The sequence below is a fragment of the Panulirus ornatus genome, chromosome 47, assembly GCF_036320965.1.
Source record: "Panulirus ornatus isolate Po-2019 chromosome 47, ASM3632096v1, whole genome shotgun sequence".
Lineage (NCBI taxonomy): Eukaryota > Metazoa > Arthropoda > Malacostraca > Decapoda > Palinuridae > Panulirus > Panulirus ornatus.
In genome coordinates, this window is record NC_092270.1 from 16,567,234 (window position 1) to 16,595,113 (window position 27,880).

At 40.1% G+C, this 27,880-nt stretch overlaps 1 protein-coding gene across 8 annotated transcripts; it reads left to right on the forward strand.

Moving 5' to 3' along the window:
* Nucleotides 1–776: 776 nt before the first annotated feature.
* LOC139763609 (uncharacterized) lies at nucleotides 777–27,820 on the forward strand. 8 transcript variants are annotated; one of them, XM_071689821.1, is made up of 4 exons: nucleotides 777–863; nucleotides 6,666–6,797; nucleotides 7,585–7,660; nucleotides 25,797–27,820. In XM_071689821.1, the coding sequence occupies exon 4, from the start codon at nucleotides 25,847–25,849 to the stop codon at nucleotides 26,738–26,740; it is 894 nt and encodes a 297-aa protein (XP_071545922.1). In that variant the 5' UTR covers nucleotides 777–863; nucleotides 6,666–6,797; nucleotides 7,585–7,660; nucleotides 25,797–25,846; the 3' UTR covers nucleotides 26,741–27,820. The 8 variants fall into 8 exon arrangements, with proteins under 8 accessions (XP_071545922.1, XP_071545925.1, XP_071545927.1 ...); XM_071689824.1 differs by having other exon boundaries at nucleotides 25,801–27,820; XM_071689822.1 differs by lacking the exon at nucleotides 777–863 and adding an exon at nucleotides 6,231–6,326.
* The last annotated feature ends 60 nt before the right edge of the window (nucleotides 27,821–27,880 follow it).

Genomic DNA, 27,880 nt, shown 5'->3' on the forward strand with positions numbered 1-27,880 from the left:
TATATATATATATATATTGTTGGAAGTGTTTAGGTAATATGTGGTTTGATCAAAAGAGGGTGTGCTGAAATGGTTAAAACGTATGGAGAGAATAAGATTGACAAAGAGGATTTATCTGTCGGGGGTGGAGGGGACAAGGAGAACGGGGAGACACATTGGAAATGGAAGGATGGAGTGAAAAAAAAATGAGTGGTCTGGGCCTGAACATGCAAGAGGGTGAGCGGCGGGCACAGGATAGTAGAGTGAACTGGTGAAGTCAAAGAGCTGAACCAGGGCATATGAAGCAGCCGAGGTAAACCACAGCAAGGTCTGTGGGACCTATTAGTGGCTAGGTAGCAGTGGTTTTGGTGCACTACACATGACAGATAGTGAATGGATTCGAGTTGAATGAGGCTTTTTGTTGTCTGCTCCCAGCTTATCCTAAATCTTTGTGCGCTGCCTGTTAGAAATGAGCTGCTTCTTGAACAGGATGTTTGACCCCTGTGTGCTTCCTGTTGGATGTACTGGATAAAGTTTGTGTGCTGCTTGCTAAATGAACTGAATATGTTTGTGAGCTGTCTTGAAATGCGCTAGATTTGTTTATGTGCTACCTGCAAGTATGCGCTGGATTTGTCTGTGTGATACATGATGGTTGCGCTGGATTTGTCTGTGTGCTACCTAATAGACACGCTGGATTTATTTGTTTGCTACCTGCTAGATACGCTGGATATGTTCGTGTGCTACTTAGAACATGCGCTGGATATGTTCGTGTGCTACCTGCTAAATGCGCTGGATATGTTTTGGTTCTGCAGCTGTTATGGCCAGATGGACAACAAGCTATTGAATTTCCTCTGTTTCCTTGGTCACTTTTTCTGAACTTTTCGGTAATATTTGATTAACGCTTTGTTTTACTATTGTCATTGGCCTCTTGGATAGGATTTGCGCCTTATTTGAATACCTCTAATTGTTAGAGCCAAAATATATATGCAAGCAATGTAATAAGTAATAGGATTGTATATAAATCCAAAGTGAACGGGTTTCGTTTGTTGCTTCAGCTTTTTGCTGTCAGTCTTCAGTTGAACAGATGGGTATGACTTTTAATGAAATCTACTCCTTATTGGGAACGGAATCGTCAGCTCTTTAGAGAGCTGTAGAGTGGGTATCGAACATTATAAAACAGACATCAATACATTTCGTTTTGATTCCACCATCATTATAATGTATTATAGCTATTTAAACCGAAATATTTGTTAAGATTTAACTGTTTATACAAAACTAATTATATTTATTTGATGGAGGATTTTTTTTATATTGCTTTTCAGTGGACTTACATTCAGCATTACCTGAAATGGAAGCATAGTTGCCGCAGCAAAATAATTATGGGGTATTGGTCATATTTTAAAACCAATCCCTCTTGATTATGTTATAAATCATGACAATATTTGTGAAATTCATATGAATGAACAGTGGTATTTAAGTAGAAAGAGCAGATTTCTTTTTAATCATGAATATAAATGGCAGTGGTTGGCTATAGATGGATGTTAGATTTAAAAAGCTAGAAACTCTTAACACAGTTAATATTGGGATATATTGGTAATAGACTTACAACACGCATGAACCTTATAGATATGTCACATAACCTTAACTTCATTTATTGCAGTACCAAAAACAGTGAAACATTTCATACTAACCTCCTGTAGATATGAGTCAAGATGTGTGTTCAGAAGCTCCCAAGTTAGAACAGACATTATTAACTTCAATATATTAATACTACTCTGACATGACAACTATGATTAAGGCATTAGAAGCAATAATGTCCTTATTGCTTAGTACAGGGAAGACTGAAGAACTACATTAACATGTAGCTATAACTTCTTTAAACGTTTTTGACATCCTGCTGATACCACTGTAACACAACTTGTGGTTCTACAGAAGGCTTAATTCAGGAATGTCAAGGTAGGACCGATGAGCTACAAACATTTTGTCTATACGAAAACAAGGAAAAGTGGACATTTTTCCAACTCTTGCATTTCAGCATTACATGCAAGCTAGACATGTACTGTACCAGTGTTGTAACTATCTGTACATTTAGAAGTACTAAGCTGTAACAGAAACCTTGATCATTACTACAAATATTCAATAATTAGCAGGATTAGTGTACTGTACCAGGATACAACAATCTTATGTAAAGATAGATGCTTAATGCAGATGGCAGTGGTATGCTCTGTGTTTCAGAGAATATGTACTGTGTGTAACCAAGCTCAATAAAATTGATATTGGCACTTACAAATCCCTTTGCATGAAATTGATAAATAAGATGTGCAAAATAGTTATTGTGTTACATTGACCCTCAAAACAATGTAAGAAAAACATTATTGACATGAAGAAAGTGCCTATTTAGATGATATAAGATCACAAATTGAAAATTTTAAGCAAACATTTTCTATAGATTTAGCTCCTTATCAGTCATAGCTTTGGATGCTGATTAATTTTGTTTTGCAATGCTAATTTAGTATATAGATAATACAATAAGAGTTGTGGAGCATGATTTTGACCATTATATCTTACTGACTAGTATTAGATATGGCAGTAATAGTATTTCAGGGTTAATATACTTTGTTGAATGAAATTAGATACAGCAGTAATAGTTTACAGGGAAAATATGTGGCATATTAAGTAATGCATTAATAGATAGCAGCTGAACATTTGAAAACCTCACATAAATTCCCTAGCAATCAAGATTTATGTAGATGCTACATTTTTTAGTCATAATATTCCAGTCACATCCATGACTGAACCCAAAGTAGTGGTGCCAAATGTTGGCAGATGACACAAGGAGTGACACTGCAATCCCTAGCAGCTAACTAAATTGACACAGCAAGTGACAGTGCAATCCCTAGCAGCAAATATATTTAGTCATAGTGTTTTTCTTCTACCATTGCATCTGCTAGGTGAGGTTCTTATACTGTTAGGATGATATTTTACAAATGTATTACTTGCTTTTATGTTAATAAACCCACATTTTCCTCCATGAAAAGTATTCTTCCTACTGTCTCCTTATTTGATATTTTAACAAATAGAATGCTCAGAATAGAATGTGTGATGTCTCCATGGTTGTTTAATTTGTTTATGGATGGGGTTGTTAGGGAGTTGAATGCAAGAGTTTTGGAAAGAGGGGCAAGTATGCAGTCTGTTGTGGATGAGAGAGCTTGGGAAGTGAGTCAGTTGTTGTTCGCTGATGATACAGTGCTGGTGGCTGATTCATGTAAGAAACTGCAGAAGCTGGTGACTGAGTTTGGTAAAGTGTGTGAAAGAAGAAAGTTAAGAGTAAATGTGAATAAGAGCAAGGTTATTAGGTACAGTAGGGTTGAGGGTCTAGTCAATTGGGAGGTAAGTTTGAATGGAGAAAAGCTGGAGGAAGTGAAGTGTTTTAGATATCTGGGAGTGGATCTGGCAGTGGATGGAACCATGGAAGTGGAAGTGAATCATAGGGTGGGGGAGGGGGCGAAAATTCTGGGAGCCTTGAAGAATGTTTGGAAGTCGAGAACATTATCTCGAAAAGCAAAAATGGGTATAATTGAAGGAATAGTGGTTCCAACAATGTTGTATGGTTGCGAGGCGTGGGCTATGGATAGAGTTGTGCGCAGGAGGGTGGATGTGCTGGAAATGAGATGTTTGAGGACAATATGTGGTGTGAGGTGGTTCGAGTAAGTAATGTAAGGGTGAAAGAGATGTGTGGAAATAAAAAGAGTGTGGTTGAGAGAGCAGAAGAGGGTGTTTTGAAATGGTTTGGTCACATGGAGAGAATGAGTGGGGAAAGATTGACCAAGAGGATATATGTATCAGAGGTGGAGGGAACGAGAAGTGGGAGACCAAATTGGAGGTGGAAAGATGGAGTGAAAAAGATTTTGAGTGATCGGGGCCTGAACATGCAGGAGGGTGAAAGGCGTGCAAGGAATAGAGTGAATTGGAACGATGTGGTATACCGGGGTCAACGTGCTGTCAATGGATTGAACCAGGGCATGTGAAGCGTCTGGGGTAAACCATGCAAAGCGTGTGGGGCCTGGATGTGGAAAGGGAGCTGTGGTTTCGGTGCATTATTACATGACAGCTAGAGACTGAGTGTGAACGAATGGGGCCTTTGGTGTTTTTCCTAGCATTACCTCGCACACATGAGGGGGGAGGGGGTTGTTATTCCATGTGTGGTGAGGTGGCGATGGGAACAAATAAAGGTAGACAGTATGAATTATGTACATGTGTATATATGTTTATGTCTGTGTGTGTATATATATGTGTACATTGAGATGTATAGGTATGTATATTGTGCGTGTGTGGACATGTATGTATATACATGTGTATGTGGGCAGGTTGGGCCATTCTTTCGTCTGTTTCCTTGCGCTACCTCGCTAACGCGGGAGACAGTGACAAGCAAAAAAAAAAAAAAGATAAAAAAAGAATGCTCAGAATTGTGCTCTGTGATTGTTATTTTATTTTATAAACACAACACTAGTACAGCTGAAAGAATCACTTCACATGCAAAGCTAATAATGATGCATAGCAAAGCTAGACTTTTGCTGTGACTTCATATTATTGCTGATAACCATGAGAGAATCAGATTAATCAACTTCGATGATGATTGATAGGTAAAAAGTCTAGGTCATCTCCACATTGTTTTAACTTTGGAAACTAAATGACAGTTTCCAAAGCATGGGCTATATATCTTACTGAATGAGCTACCTGCATGACATTGCACAGTTATTAAAATGTCATCTTTGACATGACTGTATCTTTGGGAGTACAGTCTTTTTTTTTTTTTTTTTTTTTTTTTTTATACTTTGTCGCTGTCTCCCGCGTTTGCGAGGTAGCGCAAGGAAACAGACGAAAGAAATGGCCCAACCCCCCCCATACACATGTATATACATACGTCCACACACGCAAATATACATACCTACACAGCTTTCCATGGTTTTCCCCAGACGCTTCACATGCCTTGATTCAATCCACTGACAGCACGTCAACCCCGGTATACCACATCGCTCCAATGCACTCTATTCCTTGCCCTCCTTTCACCCTCCTGCATGTTCAGGCCCCGATCACACAAAATCTTTTTCACTCCATCTTTCCACCTCCAATTTGGTCTCCCTCTTCTCCTCGTTCCCTCCACCTCTGACACATATATCCTCTTGGTCAATCTTTCCTCACTCATTCTCTCCATGTGCCCAAACCACTTCAAAACACCCTCTTCTGCTCTCTCAACCACGCTCTTTTTATTTCCACACATCTCTCTTACCCTTACGTTACTCACTCGATCAAACCACCTCACACCACACATTGTCCTCAAACATCTCATTTCCAGCACATCCATCCTCCTGCGCACAACTCTATCCATAGCCCACGCCTCGCAACCATACAACATTGTTGGAACCACTATTCCTTCAAACATACCCATTTTTGCTTTCCGAGATAATGTTCTCGACTTCCACACATTCTTCAAGGCCCCCAGAATTTTCGCCCCCTCCCCCACCCTATGATCCACTTCCGCTTCCATGGTTCCATCCGCTGCCAGATCCACTCCCAGATATCTAAAACACTTCACTTCCTCCAGTTTTTCTCCATTCAAACTCACCTCCCAATCGACTTGACCCTCAACCCTACCGTACCTAATAACCTTGCTCTTATTCACATTTACTCTTAACTTTCTTCTTCCACACACTTTACCAAACTCAGTCACCAGCTTCTGCAGTTTCTCACATGAATCAGTCACCAGCGCTGTATCATCAGCGAACAACAACTGACTCACTTCCCAAGCTCTCTCATCCCCAACAGACTTCATACTTGCCCCTCTTTCCAAAACTCTTGCATTTACCTCCCTAACAACCCAATCCATAAACAAATTAAACAACCATGGAGACATCACACACCCCTGCCGCAAACCCACATTCACTGAGAACCAATCACTTTCCTCTCTTCCTACACGTACACATGCCTTACATCCTCGATAAAAACTTTTCACTGCTTCTAACAACTTTCCTCCCACACCATATATTCTTAATACCTTCCACAGAGCATCTCTATCAACTCTATCATATGCCTACTCCAGATCCATAAATGCTACATACAAATCCATTTGCTTTTCTAAGTATTTCTCACATACATTCTTCAAAGCAAACACCTGATCCACACATCCTCTACCACTTCTGTACACTTGGGAGTACAGTCTTATTAAAGGATTTCTCACCTCCAAGGAGTTCACATATTCCTGCTACTAGAAGTAGCACAGCCTTAGAATCCAGAAGCCTTTGGAAAGAGATGCTGGGTACTACTAGGACTTTCATAGAGGTCTTGAGGTAAGTATTAATAGATAGATAAATAAACACACAATAGGTGATGGTAATGAGTTAAGTATATTGAGTTGAATACTGTAGCCATAATGATTAGATGTACTCATTAACTACTTCCCATGTTAGGAAGGTAGCACCAGGAACAGAGGAAGAAAGGTCTACGTCACATCCATTTTCTACCTTTCATTCAATTGATTGATGATGAGCTGAAATGCTACCAGCACCTTTAAGGACAGTCACAACACAGGAAAAAATCTTCACATGTGACAAAATGCAAAGAGAATAATCCAGTATGTTTAGCTTTGACTGTACATGTTTAGAAATACAATAGTTTTGTGGTTTCAGCACACCAGTTCATCTCTGATCTGGCAGCACTACCATAGACTGTAAACATGAGGGCCAGCTGAGGCAATGACTGACTTCATGATTGACTAGGGTTAATGTCCTGTATATACTGCAGTATCAAAAAAGCCTAAGGTAAGGAAATTTCCAAGTAGCTTTGAAGGTATGTGCATATTTGTGCAGACTTACCCAGTTTCCCATTGACATTTGGTGTTAGTTTTAGTGAAGAACAGGGAAGTTGTTACTGTTCATAATTTTAAGATAGGGATTCTTGTTGGTAGGGAGGCTGTTAGCAGTGATAGCTATGATGGAGTGCTGGTGGTTTTGTTGCTATTATTTGTATGTGATACGTGACTGTCATTGGTGCTGTAAGTTGAATCAATTATTTTATTTATTGATGCCATTGACAAATTTTTTTTGTCTATAGTTTTCAAAATTCTTCTACACCCCTATATAGTTATTGGATCTGAAATGTGTTACAGATCACCAAGTGAATTTAACCAAATAAAATCATCAGTGTAAAATGAATAACAAAATTGCTCTTTAGTTATTTTGGCAGAAGCAGGCTGCTCTGTAGCCATGATTTGTGAATCACTGGGATAATGAAAATATTTTTGTAATAACATTATCATGTTTTAAAAGAAGAATATTCATTTTATAGAATCCCTTTAGTTTAGTGGTAATGTTGTACATCCTATACCATGAGATGGTTGCAGATCTTTAGACACACGTTGTTGATTATTTTCTCATTTCACAAGATCAAAACAAGCTAATCCATCTCACCAGGCAGGTGCCCCTTAATGATTTCTTGAAGGTGGTTTATAAATTGAGTTTTTTATTTTTTCATGCTGTATGAAGATTATTATTTTCATTTTTAGTATAAATAGATGTTGGTTATGAAATACTTTCTAATTTTTTTCAGACATTGAGAGGCATTACATATCAACTGACAGCTCTGCTTTCACAAAATAGATACACTTTTACCAACCTGAGTACAGGTAGGTTAGATATGGTGAATATCACCATAGTATGTGTGTATGGATTATTACTTTTTCATCTCAAAAGGCACAGGAAAGCTAATATTACTCACACAGTTGCAGTAACTGGGGAAACAGGAAATATCAGTAGTGCTCTTATGTATGCAAACATGAATATTTTCATTATTGATTTGATGGTAAACATGAGATTATGATAAGACTTTATGTAGAAATTTTCTTATTTCAGACAGAGTAACATCTTCAGATTCATCAGCTACTCAATGAAAATGGCTGGTGGAGAAAATGAATTTGCATGGAAGAATATCCCTAAAAGATATAAATTGTATACAATGGTATAGGGGACAAAGAATACTTCCCACGCATTCCTCATGTGTCGTAGAAGGCGACTAAAGGGGACAGGAGTGGGGGGGCTGGAAACCCTCCCTTCCTTGTATTTTAACTTTCTGAAAAGGGAAACAGAAGAAGGAGTCACGCGGGGAGTGCTCATCCTCCTCGAAGGCTCAGATTGGGGTGTCTAAATGTGTCTGGATGTAACCAAGATGAGAAAAAAGGAGAGATAGGTAGTTTGTTTGAGGAAAAGAACCTGGATGTTTTGGCTCTGAGTGAAACAAAGCTCAAGGGTAAAGGGGCAGAGTGGTTTGGGAATGTCTTGGGAGTAAAGTCAAGGGTTAGTGAGAGGACAAGAGCAAGGGAAAGAGTAGCACTACTCCTGAAACAGGAGTGGTGGGAGTATGTGATAGAGTGTAAGAAAGTAAACTCTAGATTGATATGGGTAAAATTGAAAGTTGATGGAGAGAGATGGGTGATTATTGGTGCATATGCACCTGGGCATGAGAAGAAAGATCATGAGAGGCAAGTGTTTTGGGAGCTGCTGAGTGAATGTGTTAGTAGTTTTGGTGCACGAGACCTGGTTATAGTGATGGGTGATTTGAATGCAAAGGTGAGTAATGTGGCAGTTGAGGGAATACTTGGTGCACATGGGGTGTTCAGTGTTGTAAATGGAAATGGTGAAGAGCTTGTAGATTTATGTGCTGATAAAGGACTGGTGATTGGGAATACCTGGTTTAAAAGAGAGATATACATAAGTATACATATGTAAGTAGGAGAGATGGCCAGAGAGCATTTTTGGATTACATGTTAATTGATAGGCGCACGAAAGAGAGACTTTTGGATGTTAATGTGCTGAGAGGTGCAACTGGAGGGATGTCTGATCATTATCTTGTGGAGGCGAAGGTGAAGATTTGTAGAGGTTTTCAGAAAAGAAGAGAGAATGTTGGGGTGAAGAGAGTGGTGAGAGTAAGTGAGTTTGGGAAGGAGACTTGTGTGAAGAAATACCAGGAGAGACTGAGTACAGAATGGAGAAAGGTGAGAACAAAGGAGGTAAGGGGAGTGGGGGAGGAATGGGATGTATTTAGGGAAGCAGTGATGGCTTGCGCAAAAGATGCTTGTGGCATGAGAAGCGTGGGAGATGGGCAGATTACAAAGGGTAGTAAGTGGTGGGATGAAAAAGTAAGATTATTAGTGAAAGAGAGGAGAGAGGCATTTGGACAGTTTTTGCAGGGAAATAATGCAAATGACTGGGAGATGTATAAAAGAAAGAGGCAGATCAAGAGAAAGGTGCAAGAGGCAAAAAAGAGGGCAAATGAGAGTTGGGGTGAGAGAGTATCATTAAATTTTAGGGAGAATAAAAAGATGTTTTGGAAGGAGGTAAATAAAGTGCGTAAGACAAGGGAACAAATGGGAACATCAGTGAAGGGGGCTAGTGGGGAGGTGATAACAAGTAGTGGTGATGTGAGAAGGAGATGGAGTGAGTATTTTGAAGGTTTGTTGGATGTGTTTGATGATAGAGCGGTAGATATAGGGTGTTTTGGTCAACGTGGTGTGCAATGTGACAGGGTTAGGGAAAATGATTTGGTAAACAGAGAAGAGGTAGTAAAAGCTTTGCAGAAGATGAAAGCTGGCAAGGCAGCAGGTTTGGATAGTATTGCAGTGGAATCTATTAAAAAAGGGGGTGACTGTATTGTTGACTGGTTAGTAAGGTTATTTAATGTATGTATGACTCATGATGAGGTGCCTGAGGATTGGCGAAATGCTTGCATAGTGCCATTGTACAAAGGCAAAGGGGATAAAAGTGAGTGCTCAAATTATGGAGGTATAAGTTTGTTGAGTATTCCTGGGAAATTATATGGGAGGGTATTGATTGAGAGGGTGAAGGCATGTACAGAGCATCAGATTGGGGAAGAGCAGTGTGGTTTCAGAAGTGGTAGAGGATGTGTGGATCAGGTGCTTGCTTTGAAGAGTGTATGTGAGAAATACTTAAAAAGCAATTGCTTTGAAGAATGTATGTGAGAAATACTTAGAAAAGCAAATGAATTTGTATGTAGCTTTTATGGATCTGGAGAAGGCATATGATAGAGTTGATAGAGATGCTCTATGGAAGGTATTAAGAATATATGGTGTGGGAGGCAAGTTGTTAGAAGCAGTGAAAAGTTTTAATCGAGGGTGTAAGGCATGTGTACGTGTAGGAAGAGAGGAAAGTGATTGGTTCTCAGTGAATGCAGGTTTGCAGCAGAGGTGTGTGATGTCTCCATGATTGTTTAATTTGTTTATGGATGGGGTTGTTAGGGAGATGAATGCAAGAGTTTTGGAAAGAGGGGCAAGTATGCAGTCTGCTGTGGATGAAAGACCTTGGGAAGTGAGTCAGTTGTTGTTCGCTGATTATACAGTGCTGGTGGCTGATTCATGTGAGAAACTGCAGAAGCTGGTGACTGAGTTTGGTAAAGTGTGTGAAAGAAGAAAGCTGAGAGTAAATGTGAATAAGAGCAAGGTTATTAGGTACAGTAGGGTTGAGGGACAAGTCAACTGGGAGGTAAGTTTGAATGGAGAAAAACTGGAGGAAGTGAAGTGTTTTAGATATCTGGGAGTGGATTTGGCAGCGGATGAAACCATGGAAGTGGAAGTGAATTATAGGGTGGGGGAGGGGGCAAAAGTTCTGGGAGCATTGAAGAATGTGTGGAAGTCGAGAACACTATCTCGGAAAGCAAAAATGGGTATGTTTGAAGGAATAATGGTTCCAACAATGTTATATGGTTGCGAGGCATGGGCTATGGATAGAGTTGTGCACAGGAGGGTGGATGTGGTGGAAATGAGATGTTTGAGGACAATATGTGGTGTGAGGTGGTTTGATCGAGTAAGTAGTAATAGGGTAAGAGAGATGTGTGGTAATGAAATGGTTTGGTCTCATGGAGAGAATGAGTGAAGAAAGATTGACCAAGAGGATTTATGTGTCAGAGGTGGAGGAGTGGGAGACCAAATTAGAGGTGGAAAGATGGAGTGAAAAAGATTTTGAGTGATCGGGGCCTGAACATGCAGGAGGGTGAAAGGCGTGCAAGGAATAAAGTGAATTGGAATGATGTGGTATACCTGGGTCAACGTGCTGTTAATGGATTGAACCAGGGCATGTGAAGCGTCTGGGGTAAACCATGGAAAGTTCTGTGGTGCCTGGATGTGGAAAGGCAGCTGTGGTTTCAGTGCATTATTACATGACAGCTAGAGACTGAGTGTGAACGAATGTGGCCATTGTTGTCCTTTCCTAGCGCTACCTCACGCACATGAGGGGGAGGGGGTTGTTATTTCATGTGTGGCGGGGTGGCAATGGGAATGAATAAAGGTAGACAGTATGAACTATGTGCATGTGTATATATGTATATGTCTGTGTGTGTATATATATGTATACGTTGAGATGTATAGGTATGTATATTTGTGTGTTGGACGTATGTGTGGGTGGGTTGGGCCATTCTTTCATCTGTTTCCTTGTGCTACCTCACTAATGCGGGAGACAGTGACAAAGCAAAATAAACAAATACAATGCTATTAGAAAACAGTACATAATGAGGAAAATAATTTTTTCATGTGGTCTAGCTAGTGGTGGGGGCACACAAGTAGCCAGCTCTCAGGTGGAAAAACTAAAGTAATACCTATAGAAGCAGAAAAGTGAATCAACATTGCAGCAGAGGGCAAGAGAGTCAAGTGTTGAAGTTTGCCTGGTAGAGTTTATAGGTCGGACGGCTTTCAGCTCATCTGTCAAATAAGGATGAAGAGCTAGAACCAAACGAGATGTGAGAGCAGTACTTCGTACAGGGACGAATCAATCCTTTGTATAAAGTTTAGAAGATTAAAACAGATCAAATATGAAAATAATGATAGCACAATCACTGGTGAAGGCAGACATACATGCTCTTCTTTGGGATGGTAAAGTTCTAATGATAGGCATTTTCAATTTAGAATGAATTGATGGTAAGACTTATTCATGGGACTAAGAGAACTTTTGGGATATATGACTTACAAATGTTCTCAGGAAAGTTTGTTTAGTACCATAGAAAGAATAGATGTTATATTTTATATGTACTTGGAAAAAGTGGTCACTTATAGCTTGAATTTGAATACAGCATGTGGTTATTGGAGAAACGTAAAGGTTAGATGGGAAAACAGACCTTCATTAGAGATACACTTTCGATAACTGTTTAAGAGCTGAATGTTTCCTAACATATTTACTTCCTGTCCCAGGAATCCCTTCTTTCTTTATTAGGTTCTAGCAGCACTCAGAAAGTCAGCCATGTCCACTGGTCAGGACTATGGTTCATAATGTGTTATTATGCCTTGTATACATCTATGTGTAGAGTGTGCAAGGCAGTTGAGTAATATGTGCTTGGTGTCTTTTTTTTTAGCAGTTGCATTGTGTGCATGAAGGGTCTTGGGATACATTGAAGTGGTGTTTGTAATGTTATAGTAATAGGTGATTTCCAGAGGGTAAGTGGAAGAGTGTGCTTGAGTTTCTGTGCAGAGTGTGGTTTCTAATGGGTATATGTCTAATGGGTTAGAGTTTAAAACTGAGTTGGTGGGTCAGTTATTTAGTGATTGTCAGGTTATTTCAGTGTGTATGTGTTTCATCTGTGTTAAATTTGTTTGGGATGGTTTGATCTGTGAGTAAAGGTTACTGAAGTGAGGTTACTTTATTATTTCAATCTTGGGGGTTATTGATTGCTTTTAAAGTGATTTGGATAAGAGGGGATCTAGTGGCATTATGTAGAATTGGATGCGGAGTATGTTGAGTTGGGTATGTATTCAGAGGATTGTTATTTAATTGTGAGGTTTAAGTGTTTATGGTTACAAGGTAGCTAATGAAGGTTCTGAGTCCACTATATTTTGTGGTTTGCAGCTTTGTTGTGTTTGCTTTTGAGAAGATAATGCAAAGTATACATATATATATTATCATATATTATTTAATTTAAATATTATCATATATTATTAAATTTAATCCCTGGGGATAGGGGAGAAAGAATACTTCCCACGTATTCCCTGCGTGTCGTAGAAGGCGACTAAAAGGGAAGGGAGCGGGTGGCTGGAAATCCTCCCCTCTCTTGTTTTTTTTAATTTTCCAAAAGAAGGAACAGAGAAGGGGGTCAGGTGAGGATATTCCCTCTAAGACCCAGTTCTCTGTTCTTAACGCTACCTCGCTAACGCGGGAAATGGCAAATAGTATGAAAAAAAAAAATACTATAATTTGTCGCTGTCTCCTGCGCTAGCAAGGTAGCGCAAGGAAACAGACAAAAGAATGGCCCAACCCATCCACATGTATATACATAAATGCCCACACACACATATATACATAACTATACATTTCAATGTATACATACATATACTTACACAGACATATACATACATACACATGTACATATTCATACATGTTGCCTTCATCCATTCCCACCACCACCCCGCCATACATGAAATGGCACCCCCCTCCCCTTGTGTGCGTGTGAGGTGGCACTAGGAAAAAACAACAAAGGCCACATTCGTTCACACTCAGTCTCTAGTTGTCATGTCTAATGCACCGAAACCACAGCTCCCTTTCCACATCCAGGCCCCACAAAACTTTCCATGGTTTACCCCAGACATTTCACATGCCCTGATTCAATCCATTGACAGAACATCGCCCCCAGTTTAGCACCACATCATTCCAATTCACTCTATTCTTTGCATGCCTTTCACCCTCCTGTATTTTCAGGCCCCAATCCCTCAAAATCTTTTTCACTCCATCCTTCCACCTCCAGTTTGGTCTCCCACTTCTCGTTCCCTCCACCTCTGACACATATATCCTCTTTGTCATTCTTTCCTCATTCATCCTCTCCATGTGACCAAACCATTTCAGTACATCCTATTCTGCTCTTTCAACCACACTCTTTTTATTACCACACATCCCTCTTACCCTTTCATTACTCACTCGATCAAACCACCTCACACCACATATTGTCCCTAAATATCTCATTTCCAACATATCCGCCTCCTATCTATAGCCCATGCCTCACAACCCTATAACATTGGTGGAACCACTATTCCTTCAAACATACCCATTTTTGCTCTCCGAGATAACGTTCTCGCCATCCACACATTCTTCAATGCTCCCAGAACCTTCGCCCCCTTCCCCAACCTGTGACTCACTTCCACTCCCATGGTTCCATCTGCCACTGAATCCACTTTCAGATATCTAAAACACTTTACTTTCTTCAGTTTTTCTCCATTCAAACTTACCTCCCAATTTACTTGTCCCTCAACCCTACTGAACCTAATAACCTTGCTCTTATTCACCTTAACTTTCAGCTTTCTTTTTTCACACACTTTACCAAACTCAGTCACCAACTCCTGCAGTTTCTCACCAGAATCAGCCACCAGCACTGTATCATCAGCGAACAACAACTGACCCACTTCCCAAGTTCTCACATCCACAACAGACTGCATACTTGCCCCTCTCTGCAAAACTCTTGCATCTACTTCCCTAACAACCCCATCCATAAACAAATTAAACAACCATGGAGACATTGCGCACCCCTGCCACAAACCGACATTCACTGGGAACCAATCACTTTCCTCTCTTAGTACTTGTACACATGCCTGCTTCTGGCAACTTACACATGCCTGCTTCTGGCAACTTACCTCCTGGACCATATACTCTTAATACCTTCCACAGAGCATCTCTATCAACTCTTATCATATGCCTTAATCCATCTTTTTTTCTAAGTATTTCTCACATACATTCTTCAAAGCAAACACCTGACCCACACATCCTCTACCACTTTTGAAACCACACTGCTTTTCCCCAATCTCATGCTCTGTACATGCCTTGACCCTCTCAATCAATACCTTCTCATATAATTTCCCAGGAATACTCAACAAACTTATACAAACTTATAACTCATCCCTGGGGATAGGGGAGAAGGAATACTTCCCACGCATTTCCTGTGTGTCATAAAAAGCGACTAAAGGGGACGGTAGCAGGGGGTAGAAAGCCTCCCCTCCTTGTATTTTAACTTTCTAAAAGGGGAAACAGAAAAAGAAGTCATGTGGGGAGTGCTTATCCTCCTCAAAAGCTCAGATTGGGGTGTCTTAAACATGTGTGGATGTAACCAAGATGAGAAAACAGGAGAGAGAGGTAGGATGTTTGGGGAAAGGAACCTGGATGCTTTGGCTCTAAGTGAAACAAAGCTCAAGGGTAAAGGGGAAGAGTGGTTTGGGAATGTCTTGGGATCAAAGTCAAGGTTTGGTGAGAGGACAAGAGCAAAGTAAGGAGTAGCACTATCTTCTGAAGCAGGAGTTGTGGGAGTTTGTATTAGAGTGTACGAAAGTAAACTCTAGATTGATATGGGTAAAACAAAGTGGATGGAGAGAGATGGGTGATCATTGGTGCCTATGCACCTGGTTATGAGAAGAAAGATCATGAGAGGCAAGTGTTTTGAGAGCAGCTGAGTGAGTGTGTTAGTAGTTTTGATGCTCAAGACCAGATTATAGTGATGGGTGATTTGAATGCAAAGGTGAGTAATGTGGCAGTTGAGGGTATAATTGATGTACATGGGGTGTTCCATGTTGTAAATGGAAAAAGTGAAGAGCTTGTAGCATGAAAGAGAGACTTTTGTATGTTAATGTGCTGAGAGAGGCAATTAGAGGGATGTCTGATCATTATCTGGTGGAGGCAAAGGTGAAGACATGTGGAGGTTTTCAGAAAAGAAGAGAGAATGTTGGGGTGAAGAGAGTGGTGAGAGTATGTGAGCTTGGAAAGGAGACTTGTTTGAGGAAGTACCAGGAGATGTTGAGTGCAGAATAGAAAAAGATGAGAGCAAGTGACCTAAGGGGAGTGGGGGAGAAATAGGACACATTTAGGGAAGCAATGATGGCTTGCACAAAAATGCCTGTGGCATGAGAAAGGTGGGAAGTGGGCAGATTAGAAAGGGTAGTGCTAGGAAAAGACAACAAAGGCCACATTTGTTCACACTCATTCTCTAGCTGTCATGTGTAATGCACTGAAACCACAGCTCCCTTTCCACATCCAGGCCCCACAAAACTTTCCATGGTTTACCTCAAACGCTTCACATTCCCTGGTTCAATCCATTGACAGCATGTCGACTTCGATATGCCACATCGTTCCAATTCACTCTATTCCTTGCACACCTTTCACCCTCCTATATGTTCAGGCCCCAATCACTCAAAATCTTTTTCACTCCATCCTTCCACCTCCAATTTGGTCTCCCTTTTCTCGTTCCCTCCACCTCTGACACATATATCCTTTTTGTTAATCTTTCCTCACTGATTCTCTCCACGTGACCAAACCATTTCAATTCACCCTCTTCTGCTCTCTCAACCACACCCTTTAAATTTTCACACATCTCTCTTACCCTTTCATTACTCACTCGATCAAACCACCTCACACCACATATTGTCCTCAAACATTTCATTTCCAACACCCACCCTCCTTTGCACAACCTTATCTATAGCCCATGCCTTGCAACCATATAACATCCTTGGAACCACTATTCCTTCAAACATATCCATTTCTGCTCTCTGAGATAATGTTCTCACCTTCCACACATTCTTCAACGCTCCCAGAACCTTCACCACCTCCCCACCCTGTGACTAACTTCCGCTTTCATGGTTCCATCCACTGCTAAATCCACTTTCAGATATCTAAAACACTTCACTTCCTCCAGTTTTTCTCCATTCAAACTTACTTCCCAATTAACTTGTCTCTCAACCCTACTGAACTTAATAACCTTGCTCTTATTCACTTTTTCTCCCAGCTTTCTTCTTTCACGCACTTTACCAAACTCAGTCACCAACTTCTGCAGTTTCTCGCCCGAACCAGCCACTATCACTGTATCATCAGGGAACAACAACTGACTCACTTCCCAAGCCCTCTCATCCACAACAGACTGCATACTTGCCCCACTCTCCAAAATTATTGCATTCTTCTCCCTAACAACCCCATCCATAAACAAATTAAACAACCATGGAGACATCATGCACCCCTACTGCAAACTGACTCACTGGGAACCATTCATTTTCCTCCCTTCCTACTCATACACATGCCTTACATCCTTGATAAAAACTTTTCACTGCTTCTAGCAATTTACCTCCCACACCATATACTTTTAATACCTTCCACAAAGCATCTCTATCAACTCTTATCATATGCCTTCTCCAGATCCATAAATACTACATACAAATCCATCTGTTTTTCTAAGTATTTCTCACATACATTCTTCAAAGCAAACACCTGATCCACACATCCTCTACCACTTCTGAAAATGCACTGCTCCTCCCCAATCTGATGCTTTGTACATGCCTTTACCCTCTCAATCAATACCCTCCCATATGATTTCCCAACAAACTCAACAAACTTATACCTCTGTGATTTGAACACTCACCTTTATCCCATTTGCCTTTGTACAATGGCACTATGCATGCATTTCGCCAATCCTCAGGCAATTCACCATGAACCATACATACATTGAATATCCTTACCAACCAGTCAACAACACACTCATCCCCTTTTTTTAATAAATTCCACTGAAATACCATCCAAACCCAACGCCTTGCCAGCTTTCATCTTCCGCAATGCTATCAATGCCTCTTCTTTGTTCACCAAACCATTCTCCTTGACCCTTTCTTTTCGCACACCACCTCAACCAAAACACCCTATATCTGCCACTCTGTCATCATACACATTCAACAAACCTTCAAAATACTAACTCCATCCCCTTTAGCCCCCTTCACCGATGTTCCCATTTGTTCTCTTGTCTTATGCACTTTATTTACATACATCTTTTTATTCTCCCTAAAATTTAATGATACTCTCTCACCCCAACTCTCATTTGCCCTCTTTTTCACTTCTTACACCTTTCTCTTGACCTCCTGCCTCTTTCTTTTATGCATCTCCCAGTCATTCACACTACTTCCCTGCAAAAATCGTTCAAACACCTCTCTCTTCTCTTTCACTAACATTCTTACTTCTTCATCCCACCACTCACTACCCTTTAAACTACCCACCTCCCACCTTTCTCTTGCCACAAGCCTCTTTTGTGCAAGCCATCACTGTTTCCTTAAATACATTCCATCCCTCCCCCACTCCGTTTCGTCATTTGCTCTCACCTTTTTCCATTCTGCACTCAATCTCTCCCGGTACTTCCTCACACAAGTCTCCTTTCCAAGTTCACTTACTCTCACCACTCTCTTCACCCTAACATTCTTCTTTCTTTTCTGAAAACCTCTACAAATCTTCACCTTCGCCTCCACAAGATAATGATCAGACATCCCTCCAGTTGCCTCTCTCTGCACATTAACATCCAAAAGTTTCTCTTTCATGCGCCTATCACTTAACAAGTAATCCAATAATGCTCTTTGGCCATCTCTTCTGCTTACAGATGTATACTTATGTTGGAAGGGATCACAGGAAGAAGTGTACTTATGTATATCTCTATTTTTATACCAAGTATTTCCAACCACCAGTCATTTTTCAGCACACAAATCTACAAGCTCTTCACCATTTCCAACACTGAACACCTTATGTACAACAATAATACCCTCAACTGGGACATTACTCACCTTTGCATTCAAATCACCCATCACTATAACCCGGCCTCATGCATCAAAGCTGCTAACACACTCACTCAACTGCTCCCAAAACACTTGCCTCTCATGATCTTTCTCCTCATGATCATGTGCATAGGCACCAGTAATCACCCATCTCTCTCTATCCTTGTTCAGTTTTACCCATATCATTCTAGAGTTTAATTTCTTATGCTCTATCACATACTCCCACAACTCCTGTTTCATGAGTAGTGCTACTCCTTCCTTTGTTCTTGTCCTCTCACTAAAGCCCAACTTTACTCTCAAGTCATTCCCAAACCACTCTTCCCCTTTACCCTTGAACTTTGTTTCACACAGAGCCAAAACATCCAGGTTCTTTTCCTCACACATACTACCTGTCTCTTCTTTTTCCTCATCTTGGGTACATCCACACACATTTGGACACCCCAATTTGAGCCTTCGAGGAGGATGAGCACTCCCTGCATGACTCCTTCTTCTATTTCCTCTTTTAGAAAGTTAAGATATAAGGAGGGGTTTCTAGCCCCTCACTCCTGTCCCCTTTACTCGCCTTCTATGACACTCAGGGAATGCGTGGGAAGTTTTCTTTCTCCACTATCCCCCGGGGATATATGTATATATATATTATATCTGTATTATATATATTTTGCTTTGTCGCTGTCTCCCGTGTTAGCAAGGTAGCGCAAGGAAACAGACGAAAGAAATGGCCCAACCCACTCACATACACAGATATATACATACACATCCACACACACAAATATACATACCTATACATCTCAACGTATACATATATATACACACACAGACATATACATATATACACACAGACATATACATATATACACGTGTACATAATTCATACTGTCTGCCTTGTGTGCATTGTAGTATGTGATATCTAGAAAGTTTGATGTTTTACCAAGTAGGAGAGGCTGTACGTTTAAGGTGACTAGTGAGTATGAACTGGATTTGTGTCTCCTTGGTATTAAAAGAGTGATTGAAGATTTTTGTGGAGGTGCAGTCATTTTTTTATGGGGGAATCATCGTTCCCATTGTGTAATGTAGTGCTGCATGTTTGATGTTACTACTGTGGTGTCAGGGTGTTGTGATGTCATTGTGAGGTCATTTGTATATGAAAGGACTTTTGTGTTGACATTTGCCTGAGGCAGTGGGAGGTCATGTAAAAAGAGATTAAAGAGAGTTGGAGAAAAACTTTTCTTTGGGAACTCCAGTGTCAAGTTTACATGTTTTTATAGGTAAAGCCATTGTGAGTGACTGGTATGGTAGCCATCTTTGAGATCGGCCAACTACTTTTTTTCGTTGTTGTGAGGGTGGTGCCAAGTATTTTTTGCAGAGCTTTGTCAGGAGACTGTGTCAAATACTTTGTAAATGTGTATAGCCATTAGTACGGGCAGAGTGGGGGATTGTGATTGGTTAAATCCATCAAGGATATGTTGCATGAGGTCATTGTGTCATGTGGTGATATAGTATTTGGGTCTGTAACCATGCTGAGTGGGTGAGAGTGGAATGTTTTGTTTAATTTTGTAGCGGACCAGTTTTTCTTAGAGTTCCCATACTAAGGATGGACGTGATATAGGGCAGAAGGAGGAATTGGGTGATTAAGTGAATTTTAGGATTGGTATTACATTAGTAAGTTTCCAGATATTAGGCACAAGTTGTACCTTTCTAATCTGGCACTCTGTGGTCTGGTAACTCCCATGGTCCAGCACCTTTTGAATCGCCACCATTAGTTTTTAATTTGTGGATCTCCCACCAGGGCAGTGCTGTTAGCAGTACTAAGGTGCCAAAATCTGTGTTAACTGGAGGCGAGGTAATTAAGAGTCCTGTTGATTTCTTATATTAAGCTGTATTTTAGCCCTTCAGGATATCATCCAAGAGACCAAGAGGAGCAGAAGATGATGTGAAAGTTTTATATGTTGTCAAGGCTTGTAGCAAGAAAGCTTATTAAGGTTTTAATTGCATTGTTTGTATCAGTGGGAGTGACAGGTGGGTAGGCAGTTGTTTCTGGAAAGATTTTGTGTTGGTTTTTCACTACTTTTTTGTTGAGGGGTGAGGTTGGTTTGTGGCTGATTTATTAGTAGTGTCTTATAAGTATGTTTGTGTGATTTTTAGAGAAGAGATTTCATTGGAATGTGTCAGGTGTGCTTCTTGAGTTGGCTGGTAGAATGGTGCAATAAGAGTGAATTTTCTTTAATATGCACCAGAGTTGGTTGCTGCAGGTCTTGATCTTGATTCATTATGATGAAAAAGGAGTGCCGGTTTTTAGTTTATCTTTGAGCGATTTAGTGAAAGTGTAATGTATAGTTTGAATTTGTTCTTAGATTTCTCTTGATGGTGGGTGTTTTCTTTGTTTTATGATGTAACTTGTAGGGAGAAATTTGTGAAGTATTATTCTCTGCACCCTTGTGTTATGAATTTTTTGCTGGCTTGGCTGAAGATGTTGATGAAGTGTGAGACTGCACGATCTAGGGACGAAAAAGCATCTGTAATGAAGTTTTGAAGTATTGTTTGCATGTAGTGTGTGAGGGCTAGCCAAGCTTCTTTCTTTTAATTTGTGCAAGTTTTTTTGGTAATTTTGTTGATTGGATAGGTTAGATAGTCTTACTGTATCTAGATGGGCAGCTGGTAAGAGGATAGTTCATGCTGTATTCTCCAGTTGGTTCTCGTGTGTTGTGCTGATGAGTAGAAGTGTGGGTTGTCAAAAATTGGTTCCAGCAACATCCAGAAATTATGCTGTTGTTACATCCACCTAATTCCCCAGACCTGATCCCAATATAAAATGTTTAGGCAGCTGTGGTCCATAAAATTGGAATTATTGCTCCTACAACTACTGCCAGAGTAAGGAGGAACTCACCGCTAGAGCAAAGTTGACATGGGAAAGCCAGAGAAGCCAAGCTGGATGTGACCTGATAAAGGAGCTGGCAGTATCCATGCCTCAGAGGCTAAGTGACATCATTGGTACTGTGGATGCTTATACGTTTTATTAAAGTAAATAAATTAATTAACTCTTGCCTCATTTTTTTTTATGAATTATGACATAACTCTTGGAAATAGCAACTCTAAAATAGTAAGAATTACTTCAAGATTTTATTCACATGATAACAAAATATTTGGCTCAAATGTGTTTGATCATCCCATAACAAATACTACTTTTGATATATCTTCCTTTTCATTTGAAGGTATTATAATCAGCAAATGATCACAGTAATGAAGAGAGCAAGGCTACCAACATGGGCCATTAAGAGGAACATTGATGAGAAATTTTCATCTGTCATCTCATACTGTTTAACACTGCTGGGGTGAACAGACTTTTTTTTGCAGATAGTACATGCAGCATTTCTGCAATCTAGATGATGGCCTCACTCTTTATTTTACTTCATTTGTCAAAGACAAGCAAATGTGACATACATAATAAGTATTGATTGATAATTCATTCACAGTGAACAGAATCTGTTTAGTAATGTTTCAAGGGTGTTATCATTCTAAGAAAACATTGTAAATCTAACTTAGCACTGTGATTGTGATGACATGGCTGAGGAAATACATGCCAGATGCTGACATGGTCATTTACTTGGTGGACAAAGTGCACGAAACACTTAAAACCTTGTTGATAAAAAGAAATCATCCTATACCCATACAAGTTGTTTCTTTGAGTCCTGGAAGTATGTACTAGGATATAAACTATTTGTCATAGATTATCAGTTTTGAAACCATGTGTAAAGTACCAAACAAAAAATATGCTGTAAAATGTATTAGATGTCCAAACTTTTTTTAAGGTCATGGGCTTGCACCCAGCTTTATGCCATTGCTCTTAATGGAGTTACTTTTCACAGTGCCTAAAGGACATATCACTAATCAAAATGTCTTTTAAGTGCATGTAAATGGGTTAATACTTCGTTCTCATGTGATGATATATAATTTATTTATTATTTATTTATTTATTTTGCTTTGTTGCTGTCTCTCGCATTAGCGAGGTAGCGCAAGGAAACAGACGAAAGAATGGCCCAACCCACCCACATACACATGTATATACATACACGTCCTCACACACAAATATACATACCTATACATCTCAATGTACACATATATATACACACACAGACATATACATACATACACATGTATATAATTCATACTGTCTGCCTTTATTTGTTCCCATCGCCACCTCGCCACACATGGAATAACAACCCCCTCCCCCCCTGATGTGCGTGAGGTAGCGCTAGGAAAAGACACCAAAGGCCCCATTCGTTCACACTCAGTCTCTAGCTGTCATGTAATAATGCACCGAAACCATAGCTCCCTTTCCACATCCAGGCCCTACAGAACTTTCCATGGTTTACCCCAGACGCTTCACATGCCCTGGTTCAATCCATTGACAGCACGTCGACCCCGGTATACCACATCGTTCCAATTCACTCTATTCCTTGCACGCCTTTCACCCTCCTGCATGTTCAGGCCCCGATCACTCAAAATCTTTTTCACTCCATCTTTCCACCTCCAATTTGGTCTCCCACTTCTCCTCATTCCCTCCACCTGACACATATATCCTCTTTGTCAATCTTTCCTCACTCATTCTCTCCATGTGACCAAACCATTTCAAAACACACTCTTCTGCTCTCTCAACCACACTCTTTTTATTTCCACACATCTCTCTTACCCTTACATTACTTACTCGATCAAACCACCTCACACCACATATTGTCCTCAAACATCTCATTTTCAGCACATCCACCCTCCTGCACACAACTCTATCCATAGCCCACGCCTCGCAACCACACAACATTGTTGGAACCACTATTCCTTCAAACATACCCATTTTTGCTTTCCGAGATAATGTTCTCGACTTCCAAACATTCTTCAAGGCTCCCAGAATTTTCGCCCCCCCCCCACCCTATGATTCACTTCCGTTTCCATGGTTCCATCCGCTGCCAGATCCACTCCCAGATATCTAAAACACTTCACTTCCTCCAGTTTTTCTCCATTCAAACTTACCTCCCAATTGACTTGACCCTCAACCCTACTGTACCTAATAACCTTGCTCTTATTCACATTTACTCTTAACATTCTTCTTTCACATACTTTACCAAACTCAGTCACCAGCTTCTGCAGTTTCTTACATGAATCAGCCACCAGCGCTGTATCATCAGCGAACAACAACTGACTCACTTCCCAAGCTCTCTCATCCACAACTGACTGCATACTTGCCCCTCTTTCCAAAACTCTTGCATTCACCTCCCTAACAACCCCATCCATAAACAAATTAAACAACCATGGAGACATCACACACCCCTGCCTCAAACCTACATTCACTGAGAACCAATCACTTTCCTCTCTTCCTACACTTACACATGCCTTACATCCTCGATAAAAACTTTTCACTGCTTCTAACAACTTGCCTCCCACACCATGTATTCTTGAAACCTTCCACAGAGCATCTCTATCAACTCTATCATATGCCTTCTCCAGATCAATAAATGCTACACACAAATCCATTTGTTTTTCTAAGTATTTCTCACATACATTCTTCAAAGCAAACACCTGATCCACACATCCCCTACAACTTCTGAAACCACACTGCTCTTCCCCAATCTGATGCTCTGTCCATGCCTTCACCCTCTCAATCAGTACCCTCCCATATAATTTCCCAGGAATACTCAACAAACTTATACCTCTGTAATTTGAGCACTCACTTTTATCCCCTTTGCCTTTGTACAATGGCACTATGCAAGCATTCCGCCAATCCTCAGGCACCTCACCATGAATCATACATACATTAAATAACCTTACCAACCAGTCAACAATACAGTCACCCCCTTTTTTAATAAATTCCACTGCAATACCATCCAAACCTGCTGCCTTGCCGGCTTTCATCTTCTGTAAAGCTTTTACTACCTCTTCTCTATTTACCAAATCATTTTCCCTAACCCTCTCACTTTGCACACCACCTCGACCAAAACACCCTAAATCTGCCACTCTATCATCAAACACATTCAACAAACCTTCAAAATACTCACTCCATCTCCTTCTCACTTCACCACTACTTGTTATCACCTCCCCATTTGCCCCCTTCACTGAAGTTCCCATTTGCTCCCTTGTCTTACGCACTTTATTTACCTCCTTCCAAAACATCTTTTTATTCTCCCTGATATTTAATGATGCTCTCTCACCCCAACTCTCATTTGCCCTCTTTTTCACCTCTTGCACCTTTCTCTTGACCTCCTGCCTCTTTCTTTTATACCTCTCCCACTCATTTGCATTTTTTCCCTGCAAAAATCGTCCAAATGCCTCTCTCTTCTCTTTCACTAATAATCCTACTTCTTCATCCCACCACTCACTACCTTTTCTAATCAACCCACCTCCCACGCTTCTTATGCCACAAGCATCTTTTGCGCAAGCCATCACTGCTTCCCTAAATACATCCCATTCCTCCCCCACTCCCCTTACCTCCTTTGTTCTCACCTTTTTCCATTCTGTACTCAGTCTCTCCTGGTACTTCCTCACACAAGTCTCCTTCCCAAGCTCACTTACTCTCACCACTCTCTTCACCCCAACATTCTCTCTTCTTTTCTGAAAACCCCTACAAATCTTCACCTTCGCCTCCACAAGATAATGATCAGACGTCCCTCCAGTTGCACCTCTCAGCACATTAACATCCAAAAGTCTCTCTTTCGTGCGTCTATCAATTAACACGTAATCCAATAACGCTCTCTGGCCATCTCTCCTTCTTACATACGTATACTTACGTATATCTCGCTTTTTAAACCAGGTATTTCCCAATCACCAGTCCTCTTTCAGCACATAAATCTACAAGCTCTTCACCATTTCCATTTACAACACTGAACACTCCATGTATACCAATTATTCCCTCAACTGTCACATTACTCACCTTTGCATTCAAATCACCCATCACTATAACCCGGTCTCGTGCATCAAAACCACTAACACACTCATTCAGCTGCTCCCAAAAAATGATATATAATGTATGCATTATTCATTTCAAGGGAATTATGAGCAGTTTTACTCTTTCTGAGATTAGCATGTTTCTTAGAATTCCAAAGCTAATCATATCACGCATTATATCAGTGCAGTATCATCACCCGATATTACTGATGTATTTTCAGTAGTTCAGAGTGTAAAATGTGACATACTGTGAGAAAACTTTCTAAAGACAACCCTCTTGTTTCAGATAGTAAGTAAAATGGCACCTCAAGACTACAAAGAGAGCAGAAACTGATTATGTCTTATGGAGAGAAAAGGTTTCCTTATGAGAAAGGCAGGAAATTATGTTCACAAGAGGATCTCCAGAAGCATATGCTTTTGAACAATTGTGAAAAAAAAAGTGGTTGCACTGAAAGTGGGAAATTAGATTCAGATAACAGAAATCTCCAGAATCATTTCCTTGTACAGAATAGTTTGGAAGATTTAGGACATGTGAAAAAATTTAGATGTGATATATGTGAAAAACTGTTTCTACACAAAAATGTTCTCCAAACACATTTAGTCATACATAGTGGTGTGAAAAGGTTTGGGTGTGATGTTTGTGGGAAACAGTTTTTTCAGAAAGGTAATCTTCATCAACATTTGCCTGTACACAGTGGTGTGAAAAGGTTTGGATGTGATGAATGTGGGAAAATGTTTTTACAAAAAAGTCATCTTCAACGACATTTGTTGGTGCATAGTGGTGCGAGAAAGTTTGGATGCAATGAATGTGGAAAACTCTTCTTTCAGAACAATCATCTTCAACGACATTTGCTTGTACACAGTGGTGTGAAAAGATTTGGATGTGATGAATGTGGAAAACTGTTTGTGCAGAAAAGTAATCTTCAACGACATTTGCTGGAGCACGGTGGTGTAAAAAGGTTTGAATGTGATGAATGTGGGAAACTGTTTGTGCGGAAAAGTCATCTTCAGCGACATTTACTTCTGCATAGTGGTGTAAAAAAGTTTGAATGTGATGAATGTGGAAAACTGTTTCTGCAAAAAAGTAATCTTCATCAACATTTACTTATGCACAGTGGTGTGAAAAAGTTTGGATGTGATGAATGCGGGAAACTGTTTACACGAAAAGGTGATCTCGTGAGACATATGTATGTACACACAGGTATGAAAATGTCAGGATGTGATATGTAGTATATTGGTAATTTATTATAATTATGATTACTATTGTTATTAATCATGCAACTCCTGGACCCCTTTCACTGAAGGGGCTCCTGCAGCTACTTCATATAGCAGGGAAATGATGGACTCCTTGGGGTGAGATGTCCCTCAATAGGACTGTACTCTTTTCACCAAGAGATGATAATACAGCCTCACCAAAGGGAACTTTTCACACACACTGTAGCCACACGCAGGCAGAGTTTGGTAACATCTATATTGAAATAGTCTCTTTGTTTATTTTGCTGCACAAATGAAGCTCCTTTCTTTCTATAGTGGGTTCCTTTTGCAGTCTGTACTAAAGCTTTCCAGAATAATTTGTGTTTTGGCTACAACTGGAATATTTTCTCTCACTCTTAATTACTATATGTTAGAATGTGGGAAACCATTTGTGGAGTAAAATCTGAATAATAACCATATATTTAGCAAGCAAGGGGTATAACTTAGACTTGAGGGGAGATTTTATTTTGTCTCCCTTTTTTATCTTGCCTATAAGATATTGATGCCTCAAAAATTGGAGGATGTAGATAAGTTTGGGGAAAATGTTGTGTAAAGAAATGAAAGTGTAAAGTATAAATTTGTACAAAAATAAAGTTGTCTTTGTTTTAAGAAGGGCATCAGTAGTGCCTAGTGACTTAGTCATGTATGGTGACTGCTAACTCAGTAATACCATTCAATATTTGGATTTACCATAAAACAACAGTTAATAGCCATAGCAAGCAGTGCCAACAGAACTGGAGCTGGAAATGTAGGAGAGATTGGAAAGCTAACTAATATAGCAAAATCGCAGTTATAGATAAGGCATAATTTGATGAGACTGTAGTCCTACCTACCCACGAGGGAGTGAAACTAGAGCAAAAAATATATGGCAAGTGTTTTAAAGGCCAACATGAATTGTGGCAAAGATTAGTTGTGTAATGATAATGAATGACAAGAAACAAGAATTGTAGTGACATATTTTCACAGACTATTCAGGTGAAACATTCTGGTCATTTGGTGCCAAAGGAAAACGTTTTGATGTAATAAAGTGTAGCAACACATTCCTTGCTCAGCAAACCTCCCTCTTTCTCAGCCTCAAATACCAAGAGGATGGCAATCAAAACACTTAGTTTTGGG